Source organism: Notolepis coatsorum (genome assembly GCF_963971535.1).
Source record: "Notolepis coatsorum genome assembly, chromosome: 11".
NCBI classification, from domain to species: Eukaryota; Metazoa; Chordata; class Actinopteri; order Aulopiformes; family Paralepididae; genus Notolepis; species Notolepis coatsorum.
The window spans coordinates 42,943,263-42,970,844 of record NC_140175.1 but is presented as its reverse complement, the minus strand read 5'-3'; the positions used below and the strand labels follow the sequence as shown (position 1 = coordinate 42,970,844).

At 43.0% G+C, this 27,582-nt stretch overlaps 3 protein-coding genes across 4 annotated transcripts in view; 1 reads left to right on the top strand and 2 right to left on the bottom strand.

Moving 5' to 3' along the window:
• Positions 1 to 4,216, top strand: part of mcc (MCC regulator of WNT signaling pathway) — a 311,681-nt gene extending 307,465 nt beyond the window's left edge. The window contains 1 exon segment of the mRNA XM_084325292.1: positions 910 to 4,216. Within this exon segment, the coding sequence (XP_084181418.1) occupies positions 910 to 1,090 (181 nt within the window). The 3' untranslated portion in view covers positions 1,091 to 4,216.
• Positions 4,217 to 5,377: 1,161 nt separating this feature from the next.
• Positions 5,378 to 9,558, bottom strand: LOC311236807 (uncharacterized protein). Of its 2 annotated transcripts, none has more exons than XM_084324572.1 (5): positions 9,432 to 9,558; positions 8,423 to 8,520; positions 7,851 to 8,077; positions 6,994 to 7,047; positions 5,378 to 6,232 (listed from the first exon to the last, which is right to left on the bottom strand). In XM_084324572.1, the coding sequence occupies exons 4-5, from the start codon at positions 7,017 to 7,019 to the stop codon at positions 5,686 to 5,688; spliced, it is 573 nt and encodes a 190-aa protein (XP_084180698.1). In that variant the 5' UTR covers positions 7,020 to 7,047; positions 7,851 to 8,077; positions 8,423 to 8,520; positions 9,432 to 9,558; the 3' UTR covers positions 5,378 to 5,685. The 2 variants fall into 2 exon arrangements, with proteins under 2 accessions (XP_084180698.1, XP_084180697.1); XM_084324571.1 differs by having other exon boundaries at positions 5,378 to 6,212.
• Positions 8,211 to 15,341, bottom strand: LOC311237107 (uncharacterized protein; the record flags this gene model as incomplete). The annotated part of the gene is made up of 8 exons (XM_084324913.1): positions 15,224 to 15,341; positions 13,716 to 13,816; positions 11,839 to 12,161; positions 11,172 to 11,299; positions 10,780 to 11,009; positions 9,432 to 10,066; positions 8,423 to 8,520; positions 8,211 to 8,242 (listed from the first exon to the last, which is right to left on the bottom strand). The coding sequence occupies exons 3-8, from the start codon at positions 11,970 to 11,972 to the stop codon at positions 8,211 to 8,213; spliced, it is 1,257 nt and encodes a 418-aa protein (XP_084181039.1). The 5' UTR covers positions 11,973 to 12,161; positions 13,716 to 13,816; positions 15,224 to 15,341.
• Between the last annotated feature and the right edge of the window lie 12,241 nt (positions 15,342 to 27,582).

The window sequence follows — 27,582 nt, the reverse complement described above, 5'->3', positions numbered from 1 at the left end:
TGAAACCTAAATAGCCTCTCACAACATTATGAATGAATGAATAATCATTTGATTTGACGATATTACAGAGAGATGGTGGAAGTTCATTGCGTGTGATTTACAAACAAATTAATTAATATCTTGCTTGATAATTGAAGCCCAATCATTCAGAGGGACCTCTTTCTATCTAGTGAAGTGCTATCTAGTGAAGGGCTATCTAGTGAAGTGCTATCTAGTGAAGGGCTATCTAGTGAAGTGCTATCTAGTGAAGTGCTATCTAGTGAAGGCCAAAGCATATTTGTGAATATTACGGTTATGCCAAAAATGTCCCTTTTTTCCAAGGAAATATCTAATTTAACATGGAAAAGCAAACCTAGAACTACAGAAGTTGACTAAGGCTATGTTCAGACTACCAGCCCAAATCCCTGGAATGCTGCCATTGAATGGAGTTCCTATCAGTACTAGTGAGGGGAAAAGACTAGTGTGCAAATTATCCATGGACTGTCCTTGGAGGTAACTGATAAGAGAATGCTCTTTGTCTGTGCTATACCTCCTCCTAGTGGTCTAAATTTAAAAGTGCAGTTATCAACGTTCATGCAGAAGTTGAGACCACTGGTGGAAGAGGTTCACCAACGTTCTGATGAAGGTCTGATAGACGGACAGCTCAATATAAAGTGAAACACTGCATGCACGGAGGTGTGCGGAAATCTCTTCATTGAGGAAGAAGTACACAATACAAGTAGAAATACCCACAAGTACCTCAAAACTGTACTTCTTAAAGTAAGCTGTAAAGTAATCATCTATTCAGACAGAGAAAGAAAAGGTAACATTTGAACATAAATGCTGACTCATCATTAGTCGTTTTGAAATTGTGCCGTTGTGGAATTGTGTGAAGAATGTGTTCTGACCCTGTGTCCCTCTGTCCCGCAGCAACCTGGTGGCGGCCTACGAGAAAGCCAAGAAGAAACACCAGAGCAAGCTGAAGAAGCTGGAGGGCCAGATGATGGCCATGGTGGAACGGCACGACACACAGGTCCGCATGCTGAAGCAACGCATCGCCCTGCTGGAGGAGGAGAACGCCCGGCCGCACACCAACGAGACCTCGCTATGAGGGGACGCGCGCGGAAGGGAGAGACAATGGACGACACACTGTGTCGCTGATGAAGATGTGGGTGCTCACGTCAACCAAAGGGACGCAAGGGGAGCTGTCTGCCGAGACTCGGGTCGTTGATAAAGAGAAGGAATGTGGCGGAATACAACTTGGCATCGGCTGAAGGACCTAGTAGACTGGCTCGGCGTCATTAGAGGGCTATATAGCAGAAGCCTCTTAGTGGAATCTAAGGAAGTCACTCACAGTACCTAGAGAACTCGGGCTTGCTGTGTGCGCGATGACATCATCTATCCCTCCTTTCCGATGTGGACACACTGCAGTCCTAATGGGGCACATACCAGCGCGGGCGGGCACTCTGGAGGTCCTAACCGCGTGCTCAATGGCAGACTGATAGCACCAACTATTTCTTGAGAAGAGAATTTTAACAAACTCACAACTATAAAAGACTGAACTAGAGCTAGAAGAGGAAAAATTTGTAATTTCTATATTTTTTTGAGAGCACTATTATAAGATTAACAGACTATCCTTTATTGGCCATTTTATTATGTCTCCCCCCTCCCCAGTTAATCCCATTGTTTCACATATTACACGTTGATATGCCTTTTTTATCGCAACATTTGACTGCAAATTATTGTTTTATATCTGTGTCTTTTTTGTGCCAATTACAGTAACTATTCGGAGTTATTAATACATAAACAATGGCATTCTATACTACATGTATGTTCCGTTGTACCAGTCCTACAGTAAACCACACTGACATATTTCAACTTGCAAAATCTTCAGGGACGTATTCAATCAGACAAGGTTTCAGGTAATTAAAGGAGTCGTAAGTGGTATTTATTTGTTAAAATAAGTGCTCTACATGTTTTGTGTTTGGTCAGTAACATGGGTCTCCCAGTCCCTCCACTCTGCAGTAAACACTAAATATATTTTATCCAATCAGGAGAGAGAACTCCATACTGGAAGAAAACTGACAAAAAGAAGTAATAAAAACAAGTTTTAAGCAAATATGTGGTAAAGATAATCTGCCAGTGCAGTAAGAAAGTGGAATGGGATAGCAGAAAAAATTATTGTTTACTGCAGAGCTGAGGGACTTAAAGACCTGTGTTACTGACCACACACTATATCAGTGATGGCTGTCAGAATGTAGAACTATTTAACACTTATTTGAACAAGAAAATAGCACTTACAGCACATTTAAGACAACATCACGCTTAAAATGACACCACCCCACACACAAAGAATTGTCAAACGTTGACATTGTCACACCTGAGTGATGACAACTGACTGATATTTTCTTGGATTGAATATGGCCTTGCACTACCAATATCTGTGTTGAAATGTCCTCCTCAGTCACCATTACTCCTCTTCCAAGACCAGCCTTCAACTTTATAGGACATCAAGATATTGTGGTAGAGGTGTGCATATTAATGGTGCTTTTTTTTTTTTTAAATAAATGTTTTTATCAAAGGCAATGATGTTACTTGTCACACGTGAGGTGCGGTGTCAATTCACTTTCAATTCCATCAATTCAGAATGAAAATTAAAACTGCAGAGGCAGAACATTTAATTATTTCTCAGTAGGTTGGATCTGACAACAATTTCATGATTTTTCTATATATATATATTAGAATTCCGGAGGAAAAATAAATGAATGAATAAGTAAACATCTCCTGATTGGATTTAATTGAAGGTGAATTAACCCTCTTGAAACAAACACAGACACTGTAGCACTTTTGACAGCCAGCTTGGCAGTCGTACCACATTGCCTTGTTGAGGACTCGCTTTCTGTTTCTGCAAAACATCACGACCTCAATCTTACAGAATGGCTGCTCCGTCTCCCTTTCCACCAGGGAAACGCCACCCGTTGTATCCTTCTATAGCCATCTGAGATGCTGCATTCTCACTCCGTAGGCAAGATGCATTCAACAGCCTAAGATACACTAGCCAACATAAGATACAGCAGTTGACTCTATTTGGTCAGTATAGTTGAACATTTATTAACAGTTTTGGCCTGCGGCGAAAGCTTGTGGACTAACTTTTCGCATTGTTTTTTTAACTTTAAAATGCATTTTGGAGATTTTCCTTGGAATGTTTTCAGTTCGATTTTGATTAGGTGTCAACCCCAGACATTCCTTTTGCAGTCTTTCTGTTATGTCAAACTAAACCTCACAAGGCCAGGGAGCTCCATTCCTTGGGGAAATTCAGTCTAGATAATGTAAACCTTGGACTTCACATCCAACGATGCAGAATTTAAGATGGTTGTCCGACTGCTGAATCTAAGCACGGCTGGTCTGGCTTGAAAACTGGCTCTGAAAATAAGATGCAACTTAAAACTATAACATGTCATTTTGGGAGGAAAAGGGTAATCATCATAGAACCTGAATTTTTTTTTTTTTTTTTATCACTAATCAAAACAGAATCTGTGTGAACCAAGTAAACAAGTTATTTGTAGTAAATATTAGGGGTGTAAAGGTACACGTATCCGTACAGAACCATTTCAGTGTGTACCATACCGTACCAAACGGCTGTGTAGTGTACCGAACGAATACAACGGTATGTCAACCACTAACGACCGCCCACCGGGGGCTGTTTTTTTCACAATCCAATATAATTATAATTTTTTTACAAGTCGATTATTAATTTCAATAAAGAATATTCGTTGACAGCCCTACAAGTACAATTAGTTACTGCACACTACATCACCCGAGTGGAACATGGAAAGCCAAACTTTCCCCCACTGTACCGAAAACCCGTACTGAACCTTAACTTCAAAACCGAGGTACGTACCGTACCGTGGTTTTTGTGTACCGTTACACCCCTAGTAAATATGCATTAACTAAATTGTAGGCCCTGCGCATATTAAAACATGGTGAAACAGTCACTTTATCCCTAGTTTCAATCTTCTGAGGTTCAGATGTCCTGCCCAAAACAACATAGTGTAGCTTTAAGTAATTTTCGGTCCACTCAATGCAAAGATTTCTGATGATATGAATTCAAAGTCGACGTTCAGGTGATGGACCATTTGTCAGCTCTCATTGGGTTTCTGACAGAACCGTATGTCTACTCATATTTTGTGCCAAATTCTGTATTATTTTCATATGGGTAATTACATGTTGGCAGAGATGGGGCAGGGAGGGGGGGTTATACAGAAAGTATGGGGGGTTGGCCAAAAAAAAGACCTTATTTGCACAGCTCTGTTTTGGAATCAAATCTTTGCAATCAGTTTGTTGATTATTACAGATTGTATTTGTTTATATGACAAAGTAATAAAACAAATTTAAAGTAAACGGCATTTAAGTTGATGAATCCTTCTATTGGCAGTTTGGTTGTCGGTGGCCAAGCCGCAAAAATTGAGCCTGGCAAGCCAGAAGAAATCCTGCATGATTTAACAACGAAAGATTCAATATCTTTGAAAATCATGTTATCACAAAAATCATTTCCATTTCTTTTTTTTTAATCCTCTTTTTCTCTGCCTGATTTTCTATTTTTCTCCCCATCCCAATTTAGTCGTTATGCCAATTCCCCCCCTCCCCTACCTGGTTGTTGTGCGCATGTTCCTCCTACTGGTCGGTACAAGGGAACCCTGAAGTCCACCACATGCTTCCTCCGACACATGTGGAGACAGCCAGTGGCTCTTTTTTCACCTGGCAGCAAGGACTCATTGGTGAAGCGTAACGCGTGGGAGGTCCCGCTGCCTTCACCATTTCCTGCCTTTCGCTGAGCAGGCGCCCAGACCTGACCTGTAGGCATTGCTGTCCACAATGCCAGATTACCACCCACGACTTCCCTCCCCCTAACTCAGCCAAACGAGTTAGTATGACGACCGGCCCAAGCCGCAGGGCAATGCTGACTCCGGGAGTCGAGACCGCAGCCTCTTGCATTGGTGACGAGCGCAATCTCCACTACGCCACCCGACCGCCAAACGTTTCCATTTCTAACGTCAGGATTAGGCACAGGTCTCCCACCAGTTTAGGGCAAAGGGTAAGGGTGTATTTGAATTACTTTTTAGGTGAGAAGTCTGGCTTTGCAGCTAGGCCAGTTGGGAAGAAGCCATCGACATTTTTCACAAGTCAATTCTGGCACTAAAGTAACATCAATGTGCAACAATATTGTAATAGACAAGCCTGGAAAAAGCTGTCAGAGGCTTTGACCTCATCCAACACAACACACAAGTTACAAAAAATATATACAATCTTTATTATAAATACACAAGTTCATCAGAAGGAGATAAACGAGTCCCATATGCCATATGGAACCAATACTGTGGTCTACAGACCAGCTGACCCACTGCACACCAGGTGATTAAAACACAGCACTCAGGTCTCAGGAATGTATACTGCGTACACTTTGACCTTTAGTTCATAGTCGGTCAATGTTTGTCTGTGTCTGCTGTTAGTGTTCTATGTGGACCCCAGGAAAATGATCAACCGCTGTAGTGGAAGCTAATGGAAATGTGAATAAAGAATAAATATCAGGGTCTGAAGAGAGATGATCCACCAGACTCTATAGACCCTAAATGTCTGCTGCAGAAAGCAGATACTCAGGATCACTTCTGTGCACACTGGTACTGTAGGAAAGAGATCCCACACACCTTACAGCTGAAAGTAGAAGACTTGTTGAGTAACTTCCCAGACGGCAGAGATCTCACATTGTTTGTGCTCTTGAGAACTATTTGTCTTTTCACCGTCCTTTTTGTGTTTCTGAACCTGAGCCACTTCCTTCACTCTGCTTCCAGCCACCATCAGCATCTGCACCATCACTCTGCTTCCAGCCACCATCAGCATCTGCACCATCACTCTGCTTCCAGCCACCATCAGCATCTGCACCATCACTCTGCTTCCAGCCACCATCAGCATCTGCACCATCACTCTGCTTCCAGCCACCATCAGCACCTGCACCATCACTCTGCTTCCAGTCAGCATCTGCACCATCACTCTGCTTCCAGCCACCATCAGCATCTCCACCATCACTCTGCTTCCAGCCACCATCAGCACCATCACTCTGCTTCCAGCCACCATCAGCATCTCCACCATCACTCTGCTTCCAGCCACCATCAGCATCTGCACCATCACTCTCGGTTCCAGAACCATCCGACCTCTCTTCAGAACCACCATCCTTTCTTCAGAACCACCATCCTTTCTTGAAGCCAATGAAGCAGAGGAAAGATTTTCAAATGCATATACTGGTGACAATGTCGGACAGCAAACTTTCTAGAACAAATACGATCTTTCTAGAACTGCCGGCTCAATATGTCATATTAAAGGAGCACTTGTACATCATTTACTCACCCGGGCGTGGTGCCGTGGATTCATGAATATTTATTTTCTTCTTGCATGTCTCCACGGGGAACAGAGATTCCAAAGGGTATAAATACTTGATTGAAGTTAATGGAGATTTGGTTTAATAACAATAAAACTATATTATGACGTCTGTTGACAAACTCTCACAACGTGTGCAGTATAATCCAAGTCTCATTTATCCAGTCATATGAGTTCCATTTGAAGGATGCACATAACCGGAAATGTGTGCGTTTGTGAAATACTGAGCATACGACTGGATAAATGAGACTTTGATTATACTGCACAAGTTGTGAGAGTTTGTAAAATGTTTTGCTGCTGTTAAACCAAATCTCCTTTACCTTCAATCCAACAAGTATTTCTACTGTCTTATGGATTCTAGGAGACATGTGAGAAGAAGGAAGACCCTTCATGAATCCAAGGCATCATGGGGTGAGTAATTGATGTACAAATGATAATTTTTGGGTGAAGTGCTCCTTTAATAGCTATAGCCTTTTATAGTGCACTGAATCATGCTGGCCAGGGTTTTGTTTTATAGAAGATGTTTTTATTGCATGTATCCAACGTAACAAACTTACTTGGGTTCTTTCAAAACAAACTTACTTGGGTTCCAGCAGTTGGTGCCACATATATTGACTGCTGTCCTGCAGCCACTTCCTGCTTAGATAGATTTGGACAATGGATAGATGAATAAATAGCTTTACTTGCTCTGATCTTTTGCTGCATTCGAGGTCGGACATTCCGACTTCCTACTAGGAAAAGTATTTGTGAGTTGTAGTTCATGTGAGACAAATTGTAACAAGAAATTGGCAAAAAGGTTTAGCGTGAACATCCATGTTTTTCTGACTTTGTAGCACGTAGGTCTGAGGTGACGCATTTCCCAATTCCATCTTCCGACCTCCGACCATAAACAAATGCAGCAATAAATATCTGATCATGCGAAATCAAAGTTCATCCCCACCTGCCTGTTCTGAGTCTCACATGTCTGCATTTATTTAAATCGGCATCTATCCCAAATCCAACTTCCAGACCTGCCTGAGTCAATAGGTCCTGCGGTAACTATAGTAGGGATGCCCTGATAAGGTTTGTTTGCCACCAATACCGATCGCAGATCCAAGCCATAAGCCATATTGATCGATACTGATTATTTTGTTATAGCAGTATTATAGGTCAATTTACATTGCAGATGGAATTTGGTAAATCTGTCTCAGACAACTTGTAGTGGTTACACACCGCCAACATGCTATTAGTTAGCATTGGGACAATGACAACAACTCAGCTGATAATCGTCTCACTTTTCTGCACCATCGATCGGTTTTCACAATTGGCGACAACGGCGATAAAGAGCTGCGGCCGATAGATCAGGGCATCCCTAAACTATAGGCAACCATGGGACTAGGCCCAAAGCACATATTCTATCACACTGTGCATACAAATATAATGACCCATCATTAGTCTACCTTCAATCGAATATATAGGGCAGAGCACCCTAAATCCGATGACCTGATTCGTTCTGGAGTAAGTTTGTCTAGTTCCAGAGGACATAGCCTCCTTCTGCGATCTGTCTTCAGGACATCAAAGGGCTTGTCAGCCAGCTGAGGGAAGCTGGATCGCAATAACTTCAGGAACTCTGCCTCATGGAGTCCATAAGGCACTGTCAGCTTCCGAACAGGGCAATCCCTAGATACTAGAACGGATCAAAACAAAAACGATCAGTTTAGTCAAAGGATTCCTGGTATGAATCCACCCATCATGGACACAAACAAACACCAAGTAAGAAATACAGCAAAGTGCAAACACTGTTCAATTATATTTAGAAGCTAAAAGCATGGAAGACATTTCCTCCTGGAGACTGTAATAGAGGGGGGAGATGGTCATAGCCAGAAGATATCTGAATCCCCTTTGAAACCATCCATCATAGGCTCTGAATTCCTCTCCTTCTCATGCAATACAGTTGGAACAAAAACAATCTCTTGGCCAAAGTGATGGATTCTATGTAGTTGAATTATTAGGAGAAGCAGAAGGAATTTACCGGCGGCTGTGAGCACATTAATGTCCGGGTCCGCGAGAACGCAGATCCTCAGGATGCACTGTCGGGCGCGCTTAGTGTGGCGTTCAAAACACTGGAACCTGGTATGGAGAGAATGGTGTCAAGATTTAGACAAGATCTGACCTACTACACCACCAAACGCAACACTGGTGTAGACAGTCATTCTGGAATACGTTTAACATCATTTTGTTATCCTGACAATCATGGGCAAATGTATTTTTCTTCATGAATTGCCAATTAACTAAACTAAACCAAGCCATATAATCGTAAGGACCAAAAAGGTGACCAACAAGATTTCTGACTGAGGGATGCGTGGTTTATGTTTATGTTTATTTAGGATCCCCATTAGCTTTCGCACTGGTCAAAAGCTATTCTTCCTGGGGTCCGGCACGCACAAATGTACAACAACATTCAATACATTACATTACATTACATCAATACATACATTACATCATCATCAACATCAACATCAATACATTACATCAACATCAGTCACATCATCAATTACAGTACATCACTATCAACATCAGTTAGAATGATATAGTACAAGATATCCACCAGCAAAAAGCATTCAATTAAAATAACTAAAATAACTAAAATCAAACAAATAGTGCTTCCTGAGCAGCACTCACCGCCATCAACTTAAACTGGTGGTGGGGTTGGGCTCAATTCAGAATTTTGAACATGATTCCCATTCAATTCACATGTTTTAATTTGAGTAGAATTGGGCACACCCCACAGGGGTTATACATGTGAATCATATTTTCACTTGTTTTGAGACTGCTACAGACTAGAGGAGAATCGGGACGATTTTAGGTTGGATTCTATCCCCTCCTGACAATCATGGGGCGTTCCAGATTTCAGGCTGCTTGGAACCGATTCTCTGCTTGATTATCCTGTAGTCCATCCCAAAACGTCATCATTGTTTACAAATGGTAAAAGGGTCTATAGATATTGAGAGGGCCTTGTAATGAAAGACTGTACGTGATACCTTGCCAGTGCTCCATCGCCCGGCTTCCCCCAGGGTATACTGCTGTCCTGCTTCCCCCAGGGTAGACTGCTGTCCTGCTTCACCAGGGCTAGACTGGGGCTGCTGTCCTGCTTCACCAGGGCTAGACTGCTGTCCTGCTTCACCAGGGCTAGACTGGGGCTGCTGTCCTGCTTCCCCCAGGGTAGACTGCTGTCCTGCTTCCCCCAGGGTAGACTGGGGCTGCTGTCCTGCTTCGCCAGGGCTAGACTGGGGCTGCTGTCCTGCTTCACCAGGGCTAGACTGGGGCTGCTGTCCTGCTTCCCCCAGGGTAGACTGCTGTCCTGCTTCCCCCAGGGTAGACTGGGGCTGCTGTCCTGCTTTGCCAGGGCTAGACTGGGGCTGCTGTCCTGCTTCACCAGGGCTAGACTGGGACTGCTGTCCTGCTTCCCCCAGGGTAGACTGGGGCTGCTGTCCTGCTTCCCCCAGGGTAGACTGGGACTGCTGTCCTGCTTCCCCCAGGGTAGACTGGGACTGCTGTCCTGCTTCCCCCAGGGTAGACTGGGACTGCTGTCCTGCTCACTGACCTCATTCATAGCTCCTCTGGTCTGTTGAAGCTGCACACTCATCGCACTGGTTCTGAAATCCTCTGGATTTTCCTGCAGGTCAAAAGCCATAAAAAAAGGTGAACAATGTATTGTATCAAACTTTCATAATCACTAGTGTTTCACAAGGTCACTAGGGAGTTGCAAAAGGTAAATAACCTTCTTGTCTGACTCTAGAGAAGACGGTAAGAGCATTTCCCATCATATTGGCGTGTTCCTTTAACGGTGTGTCTGTGTGTGTGTGTGTGTGTGTGGGTGTGTGTGTGTGTGTGTGTGCGTGTGTCTGTGTGTGTAGTTAATAAATTGTAAGGGCACATTCTACTTCTACCAAAAAAAAGGTATTTGTCTTGCAAATCAAAAGCAATACAGTGAAAATAACTCAATCTGCCAATAGCAAGCAGCTGACGGGAGCGTGTAGCATAAACCAAGAAAAGGCCCAGGCAGGATTTGTGGGAAGCAGAGTACCGGTAGTCACAATCACAACACATACAGACTAATGTAAGTGCACATATACACACACTTGAGAATGTACACAATAAGTGTATTAGTTAACATGCGACAATGACACCAACTCCGCTGAGAATAGGCTCACATTTTTTGTTTCATAGAAAGCATTATCGAAATTCCCCCGATTTCATAATTATACTGAATATCTGCGATCCGCGGGCCGATTGATCAGGGCATTCCTAAACTATAGGACAAGGCACAAAGCACATGTTCTTTCACTTGGGTGTGCATACAAATATAATGACCCATCATTAGCCTACCTTCAATCGAATGTACAGGGCAGACCTCCCTAAATCTGCTGACCTGATGATTTGTTCTGGAGTAAGTTTGTCTAGTTTCAGAGGACATAACCTCCTTCTGCGATCCGTCTTCAGGACATCAAAGGGCTTGTCAGCCAGCTGAGGGAAGCTGGATCGCAATAACATCAGGAACTCTGCCTCCTGGAGTCCATAAGGCACCTTCAGCTTCCGAACAGGGCAATCCCTAGATACTAGAAAGGATAAAAACTAAAACGATCAGTTTAGTCAAAGGATTCCTGGTATGAATCCAACCGTCATGGACACAAACAAACAAACACCAAGTAAGACATAATACAGCAAAGAGCAAACACTGTTCAATTATATTGAGGAGCAGAAAGCATGAGACATTTTACCCGGGATGGAGAGAGCAGAGATATGGGGGTACAAGAGGACACTGATCCTTAGGGTCACTGTCCTGGTCAGATGGATCCGCCGCCTCCGCTGGCAGACATGTTCATAGTGGTCCTTAGAAAGCCGACATCTGGGAGACAGAATAAGATGGAAATGCCACCATTTTGGGATGAGAATGTAGTCAGGTATAATGGCAGCCGTCTGCTAAGACTGTGTTCAAAGTCTACATTCAAATCATCTGAAGCATCATGCAAATGTTTATTATTTCTCAGGGCTGGGCAACATTATCATTTATCATCGTGATTGTATCCTTTTATAGTGAATCTCAATTTTGTTGTCAAATAAAAAAATATTTAAAGGGAATGAGGAAGTGCAAATTCCGATGTAAGCTTTTTGTTTTCAAATATCATTTTGAAAACAAAAATTGAGAATTGGTTTAATACCACACTTACAGTCCAATATAATGACCATATCATTATAAAAAGAAAAAATCTTTCCATATTTTTCCAGGCAGCCCAAGTTTAAATACGGTATCCATCATTGCAAACGTCTCTAATATAGTAGTGTGTATTCCAGAAGCAAACGAGTAATGCCACAGCCACCAATCCAAAAGTCGACATTTCTTCGAACCGTTACTCATGACAGCTGTAATAATTGTAATAAGTGGACCTTGATGACGTTCCAAGCCCTTGGTCCTTCTGGCCTGGACTGCAGCTGCTCTCCTCCTCACCAGCATCACTCTGAGCTCCAGAACCATCATCTGAAGAAGGAACTGGTTCTGGTACCTCCCAGGCGTCTGTCATTTGTCCCTCTGTGGAGACGCTGGGTAGAGGCCACCCGTCTCCTTGGCTTTGGTTGACATGCGAGGATGTGGGTTGATCATGAGTGTAGTCAGCAGGGAACAATGAAGAAGCCTGATTATAAGCGTCCTCTGCCCACTGAAGGCCAAACCCCTCCTGACTCGTCAGAAACTCCTCTTCTTCTTCCTTAAACTGAAAGGAAAGTAGTAAGGATGCGCATTTCCATTGATATGAAAAAAATATGTCTTCTTGTTCAGACAAACAAAGGAAATATGCTAATTTCACTAGTCACTATTTCACTAGTCGAGTTGGTGGTTATGAAACCAGTGATGGATTACTCGTGCCCATTGCCCAGAGTAGCAGGTTTTTATATACAGTAGTCTACATGACAATGACAATGACAGTTTCAGAGTCAGACACAACAAGGCAAGCTATACCATGGTTAACGGTAATCCTTACATTTCAAGATTTTAGTTTAGAATTTAGTTATACTTCTTTATGAGAAATAATTTTGTAAGTGTAAGTGTCATATTCTTTAAATGCCAGATATCTCAGAGTGAAATTAAACTCTTCCAAGTGTCAAAGGGAGATCGAAGCCTTAACTTGATAGTATGTTACCTGATGTAAATTTTATTATTATAACATTTTATTGTCATTGCACAACAGCACAGTGTACAACGAAGATAACTCAGTGAATGTAAAGGATATGGACAGGCTAGACTAGCTGTTGGACAAAAACAGCTCTCCCTGAGTTTTAAGCTAGTGGTCCATATCCGCTTCCATTCGTTTGTACTGTGCTAGGCTACAGTGAAGCGACAGTGGCTCAGGAGGTATAGCGGTCGTCTGGTAGTCGGAAGATTCGTGGTTCCCGATGTGCAGATTGGCACCTTGCATGGTTGCCTCCACTATCGGTGTGTGAATGTGTGAGCAAATGGGTGAATGTGAGGAACAAAATTGTAAAGCGTGTTGGATAAAAGCGCTATATAAATGCACCATTTAGTCTAGCTTGCAGCCGGATAGCTGTCTACACAGAGAGGAAATTGGTATCTATCTTCTTGTCCAACTCTGGAGGAGACAGTAAGCACATGTCCCATAATGTTGACGTGTTTCTATAAGTCTTTGATAATTGCAAATGTTTTGATTGATAATATGATTGTATTTTTCCTCTGCACTTTTAGTTTGATTGTTTTCTTGTGTTGTGTTGAGTTTTACATTGTGTCTGAAACTGAATATATTCTTGGCAGGGCCCCTCTTTAAAAATGTATATATATTTTTGTATTCTATTTATTTCTGGGCTTTCTGTATTTGTTCACCCATCCCAATTTAGTCGTTATGCCAATTCCCTTCCTGGTCGTTGCACGCCTCCTCCGATACATGTGGAGTCGCCAGTCGCTTCTTTTCACCCGACAGTGAGTAGTTTCACTGGGGGAACGTAGCGCGTGCGGAGGTTCATGCCATTTCCCCCAGATCCCCTCCCTGCTGAACAGGCGCCCCGACCGACCAGTAGGAGGCGCAGTTTACAACAACCAGGACACATACCCCACCGGCTTCCCACCCGCTAACACTGCCAATTGTGTTAGTAGGGACGACCAAGCCGGAGGTACCTTTGACAGCTGGATTCGATCCCAGAGTCTCTGCGGTGGTAGGCGAGTGCTTAGTCCACTGCGCTACCCAGCCGCCCCCGAAAAAGATATTTTAATCTAATAGGACTAACCTGGTTATATAAAAGGTAAAAGTCCCCTTTACCTCAGAAACATTGCATTGGATGGGCCCCTCTGGCACTTTATGGCTGCCGGTCTGTTCATGGTGCTCAGGAGGGACGTCTACAGGCCGATGCTGGAGATCATCTGGGCCAAACAAAGGCAGAAGAACAAGTCTTAATGCTAATGCTATGTATGCTGACATCAGCCAAGTCAAAAGGGCATCAGTAGGACCCAGTACTGATTGGCCCTTGACCAGTTCAACCAGATAAACAAGTTCCCTGTCGTTCCTGTCAATGTGTTTGCAGCTCTATGGCTTTTAATGGTCTGCATGCGGTCACCCGAAACCTAGTCTTGCATAGCCGATACCTCTTTCCACTCTACGTTAGTGCTGGAGAGAGGTCTGACCGTCTGGCTGAACCCATTCATTGCGATATAGGGGGGGGAACGCTCTGGCTTGTTTAAAAAAAAATGAACTAATCACAATCATCCTGGGCGGATGCAGCGACAGTGCCCTTGCAAAATAGTGTTGCAGAAGCAGAAGGGGAGGAGAGGTCCGAATTAAATAGTCGGCCAATGGCATGCTTATACCCAGTCTACATCATGTGATTCAGACTACCCAAAACGCAGAGACTAAAAGTAAAGCATTCACCCTTGAAGTAATTTGCCTAATTAGGCCCGCCAGAGAGATTCAACAAGCCTGTATGTAACGGGAAATATAACTGGGCAGTGTGTGTTGACCTGCTGTATATTTCCTATTTCACTTATGATTATTCATATCTGTAATACCTAAAAGTGCACAATTGCTACAAGTGAATATTGAACGACTACACAGAGCATGAGCAATTTGTAAAATAAAATGTCACCCTAAACAAATGTTATTTGTATTATCCATCTTGGGCAGTTCTATGAATGTAAACATGAAAGGAACTCCCTCCCAGCGCTAGTATCATGATAACCGATATATCGATACTATATTCCATACATACTATAATAAATGCATCAAGCTGCACCTTAGAGCAGCTCCACTGACCATGAATGGGAGAATTCATTTGGAAGACTTTTCAAGTGGATCTCATACCTCAAATGCACCCCCATTGCTGTTGCACGGCTAAACATAAATCATATGAAATCATACATATATAAGTTAAGTCACTTTACTGGCAATTTTCAGACGGGTACCAAGAATTTCTTCTGGTCACAGCGTCGCCTGGCTGTACTCAAGGTGTTGGTGCCTTGCTCAATGGTAGTGCCTGGTCAATAACTCCCAACAGAGGAGCCCACAGGGTCCTTGAGTTACCTCAGTTGATGGATGAATGAATGAAAACTTTATTTAACAGATTGCAGAATGGGTACAGTACAGTACAGCTCAATACACACAATTGTTAAGGGGATGCAGACCAGAGAAAGACGTTCGTCTTGTTTACATCAGGGTCCCCCATTTTCAATTCATCTGCTGGAGTCGAAACTATAACGGACAGGGTCTGTACAACTCCGATAGGAGCATAATGTACTGTGTTGGTGAATGTTCTGTGAATATGGTCGACAACAAACCTATTCTACGGAGCCTTATCTCAGGATGAAGGAATACATTCAGCCGCTCGAGCTTCTGTTTGTAATGGGAAACTTCGTCTTCGTACTCTCCTATTATTCTTCCAACAACTCCAAATATCTCTTCAGTCGCCGCTGTCAATCGCTCGTTCACAAACACTCTCAGTATCTCAATTTGAGACATTGCCAATGTATGAAGTATGTGTGTGTGCTGTCCTGTTGTGTTCAAGCTGCTAAACTCACAGGGGCGCCGACATTTTTCTTGCTTGTCACAACAACAAGACTTCCGGTCCGCGGTTTTCAAAATAAAAGAACGACCTCACGGGTGATTGAATGAATGAATGATGAATGAAAACTTTATTTAACAGATTGCAGAGTACTACTCAATATGCAGACCAGAGAAAGACGTTTCTCTTGTTTACATCAGGGTCCCCCATTTTCAATTCATAGTGACATTTATGACGTATACACAACATACATGACATTTATGGCATAGGACATACATGACATACAGGTATTTAGTACCGTTACATTTGTGACATATACGATATGCAAATATACAGTACTGTTACCCATAACAGTGACGTAAGTATGGCTGCCCACAAGTCTTCAGTCTTTGCTGCAGCTATTGGGAAATTATAGATAGCTCCTAGCTTCGTCTGTGGTTCATGCAGCTGTGGTCCCGTGAACAAAGCCTTCTAATATGTATTCCTCTCTCTGATAAGGCAGGGGATTTTAAGCTGCAATTTAAAAAACAAACTAGCTTAGCATCGCAGAGCAGGTCACCAGCATTGGTGCACTCTCTGCACATTTTGGAACAAAAATTAGAATGTAAAAGAAACATGCCAACATTATGGGAAATGTGTGTATCGTCTTCTCCAGGGTTAGAAGAACAAATTCAGCAAGACCGACGGCTTCTCAGTTACAGTGGGTGACAATATTGTCACAAGGAAAGATGAAATTACATACCTAGGTTCCATCCTAGAGGCAAATCTTTCCTGTGACAAAATGGCATCCAAGGTAATAAAAAAAAGTCAACCAACGAACTAGATTCTTGTACCGGATCTCCTCTCTGGTAAACAAGAATACCCTGAAGACTCTGGGAGGAGCACTCATTCAAGGGTACTACGACTATGCTTGCACCTCAAAGGCGCTAAAAACAAGATTACAAACATCACAAAACAAACTGGTCAGACTTCGACTCCCCGAGTCAGCATTGCCTGCGGCTTGGGCCAGTCGTCATACTATCTCAATTGGCAGAGGTAGCGGGTGGAAAGTCGATGGGTGGGGATTGGACGTTGTGGACAGCGACTCCTACAGGTCGGTCGGGTGACGCATGTACAGCAGAGACAGGAAGTATTGGGCGCAGCATGAGCCTCCCACGCGTTACTCCTCGCCACTGAGAGTCCGCGCTGTCTGGTGAAAAGATGAGACAGGCTGCCTCCTCGTGTACCGGAGAGAACACGTGATGCAAGGCTTCGCCTTCTATCCTCACTACAGCCGACCAGTGGGAGGCATAGTCGAGCAACGTTCAAGACAGGGGAGGGGAGAATTGGCGATACAAAATTGGGATGGGAGAAAAATTGAAAATAAGGAGAAAAAGTGGATAAAAAAACTGGTCAGACTACTACTTGACCTTACTCCTAGAACCCACCTCACCCCTGCCCACTTTGACTACCTAGGATGGCTTAGAGTAGACGACAGAGTACAGCAACTTGCAATGGGCCTGGTCTACAAGATACACTGTGACTATACGACTAAGGTACCCATGTACATGTCAAAATACTTCCCAAAGGTCAATGAATACCACGACCACAACACCAAAGGGAGCTCAACAAATCATGTTAAACCCAGATTCGGCTCAAACAAGGGACTAAACAGGTTTTGCAATTATGCCACATCAATGTGGAACGCCCTACCCAAAGCTGTAAAGGAATGTGAATCACCCACATTAAAAACCGCTCTTAACACTAGCACAATCGACAAGGGGTCAAATGACCCCTAGGCATTTTCAATAAATGTATCCTCGTCACTCGGTCGAGCTCCAGCTCTGTCACTCAATGACTTTTCCTAAAAGTACCCGTTTTATCTGGCACGGTTTCTGAAATTTCAAAATGACTTCAGGAAAATGTAATTAGAACGTTATTCCACATAATGGGCCGTTGGAACAGACGAAAGTCACAGCACTTTGTGAGCATCTAGCGCAGGGGTGGCCAACCCATGGCTCACGAGCTGCATGTGGCTCTTTGCCCGTCAATGTGTGGCTCTTCCATCCAAAAAATTATAATTATAATAATTATAATATTTCTTTTTTTTAACACATCCACCGCCATAAACGGCTTACGACGGGTTTGCTGATCATGCAAATTCCGCCAATCCACGGCGTACGACGTTATTGAGATCATATTTCATTTTTTCGCCATGGTATTCATAATTCCGCCACCCAGCCTCGGCTGAGACAGTGGGACTCGGCACAACCGTGCAACGCTTCAATACCGCCGCCTGGTGGATGATCGGGCGAGTTACAACCGGAAATGGATCTCTGGTGATCTCGGTGCATCACGGAAATCCGTCCGGCAGTCACATATTGTTGCGGGACTCTAGACACACATCCGTGTATATGGATCGCTGCCATAACTCAATAATGGATATTATTTGGGCGTTTATTGCGCCATACAAACCAGAAATGGATCTAGTCGATCGACGTCAAATAAGTGGGATCTTTTTCCTCCAGTCTCATCGGCGAACGGTAAGAGGACAGTAACGTTACTTTCAGCTTGATTGTTTATTCTTTTCAATGCAAACAGCTTTGATCAATATATCACCCATACTACATAAAGCATTTACTGACGATCACGGAATTATAAACGACCCCCCCCCCCTTTCATCCGCGCATGATGAGTCATAACGTTTAGGATCGCATTCAGTTGGATTTTTTAATATAGCGTGTATCGCGAATGAACTGCAATCGATAATCTATATTATGCGTTTAGGCCTATAACTAGCGTTCTAGGAATTACTGCAGAAAACGATAAAAACACTTATATTCTAGACGGTATTTTCGTATGAATATATGAATGAAAAAGTTTAACGTTCCATCATCCTGAACGATAGATAATCGATGTTGAATGGGCCATAGTAATGTCAATTTAGCAATACAATTAAAAAAGTTATAGCCCTGCAAAGAAGGTGAACATCTCCATAGGCTTAGACTGGTGGCAGTGATCATACATTGATGGATAGAAGCGTGGCAGTTAATGTGTTAATATAAAAAAATATATATATATGTTTATGTCACCCAAACCTACATTTCATTGTGGTAAACCTCATATTTATATATTCAGAGGTAATTATATAGTTTACACTGCTTATTTTTCTCATATGTCTCAAACTGTCGGGTCATCTGACCCGTTCTCGGCGGGAATCAGTGACATTTTCTCCATGGCTGTGCTAGTGTTAAAGAGCACCTACGGGAGGCTGCAATTCGAAACTGGCCACCGTATATGTATATATTCTCTCCCACCGTATGTATATTTCTCTCCCACCCCCTCCTAATGTACAGTCTCCTACCTACCGTATGTATATATTCTCTCCCCACCGTATGTATATTTCTCTCCCACCCACCCACCCCCTCCTAATGTACAGTCTCCTCCCCATCACATTTATATACTCTGTCAGGATCTATGGGTAACAGTACTGTATATTTGCATATCGTATATGTCACAAATGTAACTACTATATACCTGTATGTCATGTATGTCCCTATGCCATAAATGTCATGATGTCATATATGTTGTGTATGTCATAAATGTCACTATGAATTGAAAATGGGGGACCTGATGTAAACAAGACAAATGTCTTTCTCTGGTCTGCATTCCCTTAACAATTATGTGTATTGAGCCGTACTGTATTGTACCCATTCTGCAATCTGTTAAATAAAGTTTTCATTCATTCAGACAAGAAGATCGGGATACCAATTTGAAGATCGGGATACCAATTTCCTCTCTGCATTCAGTAGAAAGCTATAATGGATGCAAGCTTGCATAGCTTAGCATAAATACATGGGAGCCGATTGATTGATTGACAACTGTATGATTGCAGGATGGGTACAAATAATACAGTACGGCTCAATACAAACAATTGTTAAGAGGATGCAGACCAGAAAAAGACTTTAGTCTTGTTTACATCAGGGTCCCCCATTTTCAATTCATCTATACATTTATGACATACAGATATATATATATATATATATATATATATATATATATAAGAGAACTTAATTAAATGAAAAATATATACATTAGAAGGGGAAGAAACTACATTGTGTTGGACATTTACCAGGGCCAGTTTCTAATTGCAGCCACGCGTAGGTGCTCGTTGAGAGCAGTTTTGAAGGAGGGTAGGGATTCACATTATTTTACGGCTGTGGGTAGGGCGTTCCACATTGTTGTGGCATAATGGGGGGACCCTGATGTAAACAAGACGAAAGTCTTTCTCTGGTCTGCATCCCCTTAACAATTGTGTGTATTGAGCTGTACTGTATTGTATTTTTTTCAATCAATCAATAATTGCGAAACGTGTTTAGTCCCTTGTTTGAGCCGAATCTGGGTTGAACATGATTTGTGGAACTCCCTCTGGTGTTGTGGTCGTGGAATTCACTGACCTTTGGGAAGTATTTCGACATGTACATGGGTATCTTAGTGGTGTAGTGCATCTTGTAGACCAGGCCGATTGCAAGTTGCTGTACTCCGTCGTCTACTCGAAGCCATCCTAGGTTGTCAAAATGGGCAGGGGTAAGGTGGGTTCTAGGAGTAAGGTCAAGCAGTAGTCTGACCAGTTTGTTTTGTGATGTTTGTAGCCTTGTTTTTAAGGCCTTTGAGGTGCTTTGGTACCATGAGGTGCATGCATAGTCGTAGTCGATATGGACCACTAGCCTAACTGTTGGCCAAAAACACCTCTCCTGGAGTTTTAAGATAGGTTGCTGGCTTGCACCTGGGTAGCTTTCTACTGAACGCACAGAGAGGAAATATCTTCTTGTCTGACTGGAGAAGACGGTAAGCGCATTTCCCATAATGTTGGCGTCTTCCTTTAACAGTTCACATAGAATCCTTTGGTGAAACGCAATTTTACCAGTGTCAGATATTAGCAGGTTTTTTGCTAATGCCTAATGATATGCTAAAGAATATCCATAAAAGTATATATATAAATCTACCATATCTATCTGTTAATCTATCCGTCTCTAATTCTATCTATTGTGTAACTTACTTAAACAAGATTCAAGAGGTTTATTTGTCACATACATAGTACCAGGGCATAGTCAAATGCGGGTGGTCATGCCTGCATCGATTGTGCAATAATACAATAAAATAGAAAAAACAGGTAATAAGACAAGATGTGCATGATAAAATAGACATGCTAAATTCCTGAGAAGGCACGGTTTACTATGTACACTACTATACAATATACAATTTTAACTCCGTCATTATGCTATACTTACTATATCTAAACTATACTATCAAGAACCACATCTGTTCTTTCCTTAAGTGACTTTTATGTTCCTCATTCCTTTAAAGTGACTTTTCCATTTTGTTTAAAGCGATTGCAGCATGCGTGTTGTGTGTGTGCTAATGTGTACTTGTGGGTTGAGAGTTCAGTGTTCAGCCTGGGGGAAGAAGCTGAGCCGAAGTCTCTCTGTTCTCGTTGCGTGTGTACGTGTACGTAGGCGCTTGCCTGACCGCAGCAGCTTGAACAGGCTGTTGTTAGGGTGGTGGGGGTCTTTCATTATTCTGCAGGCTCTGGATTTGCACCTCCTGTTATATAAGTCCTGCAGGGGTGGTAGTACAATACCCGTAGTACGCTCTGCTGAGCGCACCACTCTCTGGAGGGCCTTCCTGTCCTGTGCCGTGCTGTTTCCAAACCAGGCAGTGATGTTTCCAGTCAGAATGCTCTCTACAGCCCCGGAATAGAAGGAGTGCAGTATCTTCTCCGATACTCTGAACTTCCTTAACTGTCTCAGGTGATAGAGGCGCTGTTTCGCCTTTTTCACCACAGAATCTATGTGTGTTCCATGTCAGGTCCTCTGTGATGTGGACTCCCAGGTACTTGAAACTGCTCACCCTGGCGTGTGTGTCCCCTGCTGTATTCTCCTAAAATCCATGATCAGCTCTTTGGTTTTACCAATGTTTAGGAGTAGGCTGTTATCCCGGCACCAGCGTGCCAGTTCATCAACCTCCTCCCGATAGGCCTTCTCGTCATTGTTAGAGATCAGCCCCACCACCACAAGTGTGTACAATCAACTGTGTTTGACCCCAGAGGTGTTGGGGACCACAGGTCCATCTTGCAGGTCTCTTCATATAAATATCTTGGGATTTTTGTTGAAAAATCATTAACCTGGAACACCCATGTAGACAGCCTGTGTAGCAGACTACATTAACCTGGAACACCCATGTGGCCAGCCTGTGTAGCAGACTACATTAACCTGGAACACCCATGTAGACAGCCTGTGTAGCAGACTACATTAACCTGGAGTTGCTTTTTAACAGCGGAGGAGTGCAAGAATGTGACAATGTGACCATGTGACCGCGGCAGCGCGAGAGAGCGGCAGTGCGGAAATAGGCTGTCTATTGCCATTCTCTAAGACAAACGCTAACCTTAACCAGCTCCTTAACAGCGCCTAAACTTAACCTTTCTAACCTTAACCAACTCCGAAACAATGCCTAACCTTAACCATAACCATGCCTAACCTTAACCTTAACCATAGAAAGAATATTGCCATTCTCTAAGACAAACTCTAACCTTAACCAGCTCCTTAACAGCGCCTAAACTTAACCTTTCTAACCTTAACCAACTCCGAAACAATGCCTAACCTTAACCTTAACCATGCCTAACCTTAACCGGCGAAAGAATACACGTTTAAAAAAAAAAAAAAAAAAAAATTGATGGGATTCGAACTTGAAACCAACGGACCGCAGGACCGCCGCGCTGACAGGTGAGCTAAGCTTCGAATGAGAATCATGGCGGTTTACGGCTAAATAATGCCGCAAGCTCTGCCGCTCCGCTCTGCGGTTGCCGCGCCTGCCGCGGGGCGTGTCGCAGCCAATCAGGGAAAACGCGGAAGCATTCGGCGCACTCCTCCGCTGTTAATAAGCAATAGGCAGCCTGCGTAGCAGACTACATTAACCTGGAACACCCATGTGGCCAGCCTGTGTAGCAGACTACATTAACCTGGAACACCCATGTAGACAGCCTGTGTAGCAGACTACATTAACCTGGAACACCCATGTGGCCAGCCTGTGTAGCAGACTACATTAACCTGGAACACCCATGTAGACAGCCTGTGTAGCAGACTACATTAACCTGGAACACCCATGTGGCCAGCCTGTGTAGCAGACTACATTAACCTGGAACACCCATGTGGCCAGCCTGTGTAGCAGACTACATTAACCTGGAACACCCATGTGGCCAGCCTGTGTAGCAGACTACATTAACCTGGAACACCCATGTGGCCAGCCTGTGTAGCAGTAGCAGACTACATTAACCTGGAACACCCATGTGGCCAGCCTGTGTAGCAGACTACATTAACCTGGAACACCCATGTGGCCAGCCTGTGTAGCAGTAGCAGACTACATTAACCTGGAACACCCATGTGGCCAGCCTGTGTAGCAGACTACATTAACCTGGAACACCAATGTGGCCAGCCTGTGTAGCAGACTACATTAACCTGGAACACCAATGTGGCCAGCCTGTGTAGCAGACTACATTAACCTGGAACACCCATGTGGCCAGCCTGTGTGCATCAAAACTTTTACCAACTAACTTGCATTTTTCCGCGATCTGATTGGCCACTGACGTTTCTGGTCATGTGACATCTGCGCCAATCGTGCGACGTCTGTTTCTATCACTGGTTAAGCTTAACCAACTTCGAAAGAGTGCCTAAGGTTAGAGTTTGTCTTAGAGCAGGGCGATAAAACACCAGCCCTGATTCCAAACTCTAACCTTAACCAACTTCGAAAGAGTCGCCTAAGCTTAACCAGTGATATAACTAGGCGTTAGGTAGTTTGCAGGCTGTTAGAGGCGGAAATAGGCGCAGAAACAGGCGTCACGCGATTGGTGCACATGTCACATGACCAGAAACGTCAGTGGCCAATCAGATCGCGGAAAAATGCAAGTTAGTTGGTAAAAGAATAGACGCAGCCTGTGTAGCAGACTACATTAACCTGGAACACCCATGTGGCCAGCCTGTGTAGCAGACTACATTAACCTGGAACACCCATGTGGCCAGCCTGTGTAGCAGACTACATTAACCTGGAACACCCATGTGGCCAGCCTGTGTAGCAGACTACATTAACCTGGAACACCCATGTGGCCAGCCTGTGTAGCAGACTACATTAACCTGGAACACCCATGTGGCCAGCCTGTGTAGCAGACTACATTAACCTGGAACACCCATGTGGCCAGCCTGTGTAGCAGACTACATTAACCTGGAACACCCATGTGGCCAGCCTGTGTAGCAGACTACAACACCCATGTGGCCAGCCTGTGTAGCAGACTACAACACCCATGTGGCCAGCCTGTGTAGCAGACTACAACACCCATGTGGCCAGCCTGTGTAGCAGACTACAACACCCATGTGGCCAGCCTGTGTAGCAGACTACAACAGTGACTGCACTTTCTACGCCACCTTAGAGTTTATGGTGTAGATAAAAAAAATGTATGTTACTTTTTTACCAGTTTGTATCGGAGAGTCATCAGATATGGTATTACAGCTTGGTTTGGTAACCCGTCTGTACAACTAAAGTCCAAACTGGTCCGTCTGATGCAGACTGCATGGAAGATCATAGGGGTGAAAGGTCACTCATCCCTGCAGTCTGCATCAATAGAATAGTCTCCCCTCCCATGTTTTACATACAGAATATGAGCTACTGCCCTCTGGGAGGAGGTTTAGAGTTCAACACTCTAGACTAAACGGGTTTAAAAATTACTTTATTCCGTTTTCAGTTAAACTTTTAAATAGCGCCAGATAAATGGCCGGCAATGATCAAATAATCAATTATCAACTATTAACATCTTAAAGACTCAGGTGGTCTGATGGATGTTGCTAATTAAATTTTACCTTTATTTACCCAGGGTAGGTTCTATTTTTAACCTTTATTTACCAGTGTAGGTTCCATTTTTAACCTTTATTTACCAGGGTAGGTTGTTTTTAACCTTTATTTACCCAGGGTAGGTTCCATTTTAACCTTTATTTACCAGGGTAGGTTCAGTTTTTAACCTTTATTTACCAGGGTAGGTTCCATTTTTAACCTTTATTTACCAGGGTAGGTTCTTGGAGCACAGATGCTCTTTTTCCAAAGCCCTGCTTTACATTCAGTTACATAAATTTGCACCTGGGAGCTGCCCAGTACAACCAGTTCAATTCCCTCTGGTGTCACGGATACTGGTAATCCACTTTACTGTTATATATTACAACACTGCCCTCTTGGGAAATACAACATCTAGACTCAAATTGTGCTATACAGCAAATGACTACATTGCATGACTAGGATTATGGAGACAAATCAGCATCCATGAGACAATATGAATTCATTATATTCGTTTTATTCCAGCAAAGGGATATGAGCAGCCACTTACAGGCGGTAAGTGTGTAACAGTTATCTCCAGCATCAACCCATCTAATCACTACTGCTATCATTCAAAATACATGTAGTGATAGAATCTGTATTAAAAAACTGTCCAGTGCTAAATTACAAATCTCATCTAAGATGAAAGAAATTAAAGACATAATGAATCAAGACATGATAGAACAGTAATAATAAAAAAAAAAAAGGCAAACAAATTTAAATGACAAGAAAATAAAAGGTAAACACATAAAGATGTTTATGACATTAAGGCCTCATCATACATACATTATTTGTGTTTCATTTAGGAAATGTTTTAGTTTAGTGATTTTCACAACTTTCTTGTGATTGTACATATATGGTAAATGGACGGCATTCATATAGTGCTTTTATCCAAAGCGCTTTACAACTTGTGCTTCACATTCACCCTTTCACTCACACATTCACACACCAACGGCGGGGGCAACCATGCAAGGTGCCAACCAGCTCATCAGGAGCAGTTAGGGGGTTAAGTGTCTTGCTCAAGGACACTTCCGGTCCAACATGCTGCCAGGTGAAGTCAGAATCAAACCGCGAACCCCTACCTCCGAAGCCACTGTTGCCCCCATATATACAAGCTGTGAAAGCAATGGGATGTTCATAATTGTAATTCACAAAGTTAAAATGTACCATATTCACAAAGTGGCCAGTTTGCTCTGATGTTATGGTCAGGTTGGGATTTCCTTCTTACCCACTGGGTGAGAACAGGGTGGAAAGTAGGGGTGCACCAATATATCGGTTGCGTATCGGTATCGGCCGATATGTGCCTTGTTGACTGCAATCGGCCTATAAGATCAAGTTTACCGATGGCAGTGGCCGATAATTATCAAAAAAATATAATTATTTAAAAACATTTTTTAAATGTATTATAATTTGTTTTTATATCCTCAAACTAAATCCTCAATTTGAATAAAGTGATTAATCTGATTAAATTAGTAATTTTTCTTTATTAAATAAACTTTCTTCAATAAGGGCACGGTTGTTACGAAAGTGATGGTGATGTCTTGATGGAGCGCAGAGTGCCAAGCGGATGCAGAATCAGATAGGCTACATCATTTATGATAAATGTCTTATTTAAATTTTTATGATGAGTCATATACTATAATAGTATAATATTAGTGTAGCCTAATCTTTATCTGCAACTGTGAAGAAAAACTAGAATCTTCTTTTTTGTCAGGGCACATATCGGTATCGGCCGATTGTGTTATTTGAACAATCGGCCGCAAATGTTCATATCGGTGCATCCCTAGTGGAAAGAAATCCCAACCTGAGCATAACATAAAATGTTCACTGTGTGAATATGGTCAATTGACAATGCAACCATGGCAACGTGGTCAGTGAGACAGACAGCTTTGGCAATGTTGTCAATGAACCAGGAATAAATATGAATCTGTCCTCACTGCTGAATACTTTACACAAATTAATTAAAATGTAATGAGAGTAATAATAAGTAACCCCTTATCATTACTTATAAGATTTTTGGACCCCTACTAGCCCTATTTTTACTTACCAATGATGTTGTTGATTGGTAGAGTCCTTTCTCAGCACAATCCGAGCTTTTCCTCATACCAGCTCTGGATAGTTACATTTACATTTAGTCATTTAGCTGACGCTTTTATCCAAAGCGACTTACAAGTTCTGTACAACAAGTCATCAGGAAGGGCACAACTCTATCAGCTGAGTAACAGCCACAAACCAATGCAAAGTCAGTGGGGTCATGCTCCTGTCTGTATAAGCTGACTGAGGCTCACTGAAATCTACTTTGTATGCACAGTGGAGTAAATTTCAGTGAGCTTCAGTCAACCTGTACAGACAGGTCGACTCCATTGACTTTGCATTAGTTTGTGGCCAACTATCCGGAGCTAGTATGAGGAACATGGATTGTGCTGAGAAACGACTACCGATCAATATTTGGTAATAATAATATAGATGATAATGTTTTAACAACTCTCACATTGGCAGCGAAAACCGGTTTTCAACCGGTTTCAACCAGGCCCTGGGTGGTTCAATGTGAAAACATTTACAAAACCTCTGGAAGTCAGGATTTGAGGTAAGGAATGGAAATAGTTCTCAAAATGTTCCAAGTGAGTTATGGGCCCTTGAAGACATAGGAAATAGTCCTTATACACACACATACATAATACAGGTGACATCTACATAGACCAACTGACAGTGACACTTGACACTGAATTATTGCTTAAGAATCCATGTGGAATCTATCCAGTGAGGTCCGATATGTTCATTTTTTTTCTCCTCCTCTTTTTCCGATTTTTTCTCCCATCCCACTGTTAGTTGTTATACCAATTCCCAACTCCCTTCCTGGTTGTTGCGCACCCCCCCTACTGTTGGTCCGAGAGGCCGGAGACTGTCACATGCTATCCTCCAACACATGCGCAGCCAGCCGGCAGCCAGCCTGGCAGCGCAGATTCTCACTGGGAGAGTGTAACGCGTGGAAGGTCACACTACCTCCCTCCAGATCCTTCCTTTGCTGAGCAGGCGCCCCGACCGAACTGTAGGGGTATTTTTCTGTTTACAACGCCCAGGACCCACCCATCAGCTTTCCCACCCTCTAATACTGCCAATTGTATTAGTACGGACGACCAGCCAAACTGAAAACAATGTGGAGAGCTGGATTCGAACACGCAAACCCAGCGTCTCCAGCATTGGTGGTGAGTGCCTTGCCCACTGCACCACCTAGCCGCCCCC

What these genes read in the sequence shown, in the direction of transcription:
- LOC311236807 (XM_084324571.1), bottom strand. Translation starts at nt 7,935, where the DNA reads ATGTCCTCTGGAACTAGACAAACTTACTCCAGAACGAATCAGGTCATC. An exon ending in CCCTATATATTCGATTGAAG is followed by an intron (nt 7,048 to 7,850) that starts GTAGACTAATGA and finishes CTATCTAAGCAG; the next exon opens with GAAGTGGCTGCAGGACAGCA. An exon ending in CACCAACTGCTGGAACCCAA is followed by an intron (nt 6,213 to 6,993) that starts GTAAGTTTGTTT and finishes GTGGTTCTGAAG; the next exon opens with AAAGGATGGTGGTTCTGAAG.